General features: G+C 31.2%; 1 protein-coding gene across 1 annotated transcript; it reads left to right on the plus strand.

Annotated features, from left to right (window-relative positions):
- Window positions 1-401: 401 nt before the first annotated feature.
- Window positions 402-1378, plus strand: Tsp_12555 (hypothetical protein). Its single transcript, XM_003366604.1, has 4 exons — window positions 402-519; window positions 585-746; window positions 810-957; window positions 1129-1378. Exons 1-4 carry the CDS (start codon window positions 402-404, stop codon window positions 1376-1378), a joined length of 678 nt encoding a protein of 225 aa, XP_003366652.1.
- The last annotated feature ends 525 nt before the right edge of the window (window positions 1379-1903 follow it).

Raw genomic sequence — 1903 nt, forward strand, 5'->3', positions numbered from 1 at the left:
AAAATCATTCGGCCGGATCTCATTTTTTGCTTTATGAAAATCAAGGACGCAAATAGAAAAACTAAACAATAGTAATGCTAACAGCCATCAAGTAAATGATAACTATATTTTCTTGAATAATATTGATGAATAAATTTTTGATAATGAATATGTTTCAGATACAACAAAATTAATAAAATCAAGATAAATGTTAAAAATTAAAAAACACATTTATATGAATGTCGATTAAAAAACCTTGATTGTTTAATAGCAATACGGTAACTGTAAAGTAAATAACATTCATTGTGAAGTCACTTTAAGCGAAATAAAGGTATATATAAGACTGGTTTAAATTTTTATTTCATTCTTCAAAAATTCGGTTGTTGTACGCAGAAACCGCAGGAGCAGAAATTTTTGTTAGCATGTTAAACCCGGATTTCGAAAGGTTTGACTCGTTCGTGTGTAGCTGGAACTCCTGTCAAAAACTGTGGTTTATTCTTGTTGATGATGGCAAATATCTAGATTCACGCCTTGGTCTAGGTAACCATTAATACCGTAATGAACCTTCTTATAAAAGAACGATATTTACCCAAGTCCACTTTTAGAGGAAAAGAAGCCTGACTCATCAAGTGGCCCGTCATTGGCAAGCATAGAATCCAAATCACGATTAATGGGCCTGGCATCAAGGAATGCGCACCATAATATCACCAATGTAATTTCCGCCCCAAATTTCAAGTGTATTACGGCAGCTGCCGGATTTATTAGAGGTAACATTAAGCAAATACAAATGATCATCATGTTTTTGATAATTTGTTAATTATTTTTATAAGGATACGAAGATGCAGTGAAAATGGCAGAAAAATTGCTGACTATCAAAATCGATGGCGGTTTTGCAGAAACTTATTTTGCTTTCAAGTTTCAGAGTCAGTTTCGCTTGCTCGCTATTGAAAATGGATATCGCGTTGACGAAACATATGAGTATGAATTACATTGTCATAAATAGACTCAACAACCGTTCTTCAAATAGTTATAAATAAAGTTTATATTTGTATGTTCACATATGAAAATTTTTATCAGTTTTCTTAATATTCATAATAATATTTATAAATTTATATACAGCAATACTAATGGAATTTATACATTTTTTAGAAGTTCAGCAATATTTCCAGTAGAGTACCACCATCATCCGCATCTTCAATTGGAGAAGCGATTAGCAACAACCATGGAATCAATGAAAGAAAAGTTTGCAGGTGCTTGGGATAATATAGTGGTTGTGTTTGTGCATGATTCTCTGAAGAGCGACTTGGAAAGCATAGTCGATAAGACACCGAAACCGTTGGAACTACCTATGGGCGATGCAGAAGCTTCTCCGGAGAATAACGAGGAAAATAAAACCTGAAGCCAAAAATGAGAAAAATCAGAATCTACTTATCGGATATTTATTATCCATCTCATTATTTTCACAGCTATTATAATTATAATTTTTCATTTATGACGTAAATTGTTTTTATGAACCGAATGTATTTCTAGAAATGACAAATTAATATTCTTTCATTACAGTTATCATATTCAAAAATATCGAACTTTTAATAAAGTAAAATGAAATAAAATAAAATAAAATAAAATAAAATAGTGTTTTCTTTATTTTCGTGCGCTCCAGCTTTGCTAAATGCTGAAAATTGATAAAAAGATGGTCCAGTTCGCGCCAAATTTTGACCTAATTTTCTCATTGGTCGTTGAACACGCTATTTTATTGGATCTTCGCGCCGTGTAAAAATATTCATTATTCGAGAACTATGTGAAGATGAGCACTGCACCAAACTGCTGAAAATTAATAAAATATTTCCATAATAAATATGGATATACAACTGTAATAATTGATACAATATTCATATAATTATCTGTACTGTAATGTTGTTTTTTT

This window comes from Trichinella spiralis (genome assembly GCF_000181795.1).
Source record: "Trichinella spiralis strain ISS 195 chromosome Unknown Scfld5735, whole genome shotgun sequence".
Taxonomy (NCBI): domain Eukaryota; kingdom Metazoa; phylum Nematoda; class Enoplea; order Trichinellida; family Trichinellidae; genus Trichinella; species Trichinella spiralis.

Coding starts and splice junctions, on each gene's coding strand:
- Tsp_12555 (XM_003366604.1), top strand. CDS start 402: ATGTTAAACCCGGATTTCGAAAGGTTTGACTCGTTCGTGTGTAGCTGG. Junction 520..584: donor AGATTCACGCCTTGGTCTAG/GTAACCATTAAT, acceptor GTCCACTTTTAG/AGGAAAAGAAGCCTGACTCA. Junction 747..809: donor AGCTGCCGGATTTATTAGAG/GTAACATTAAGC, acceptor TATTTTTATAAG/GATACGAAGATGCAGTGAAA.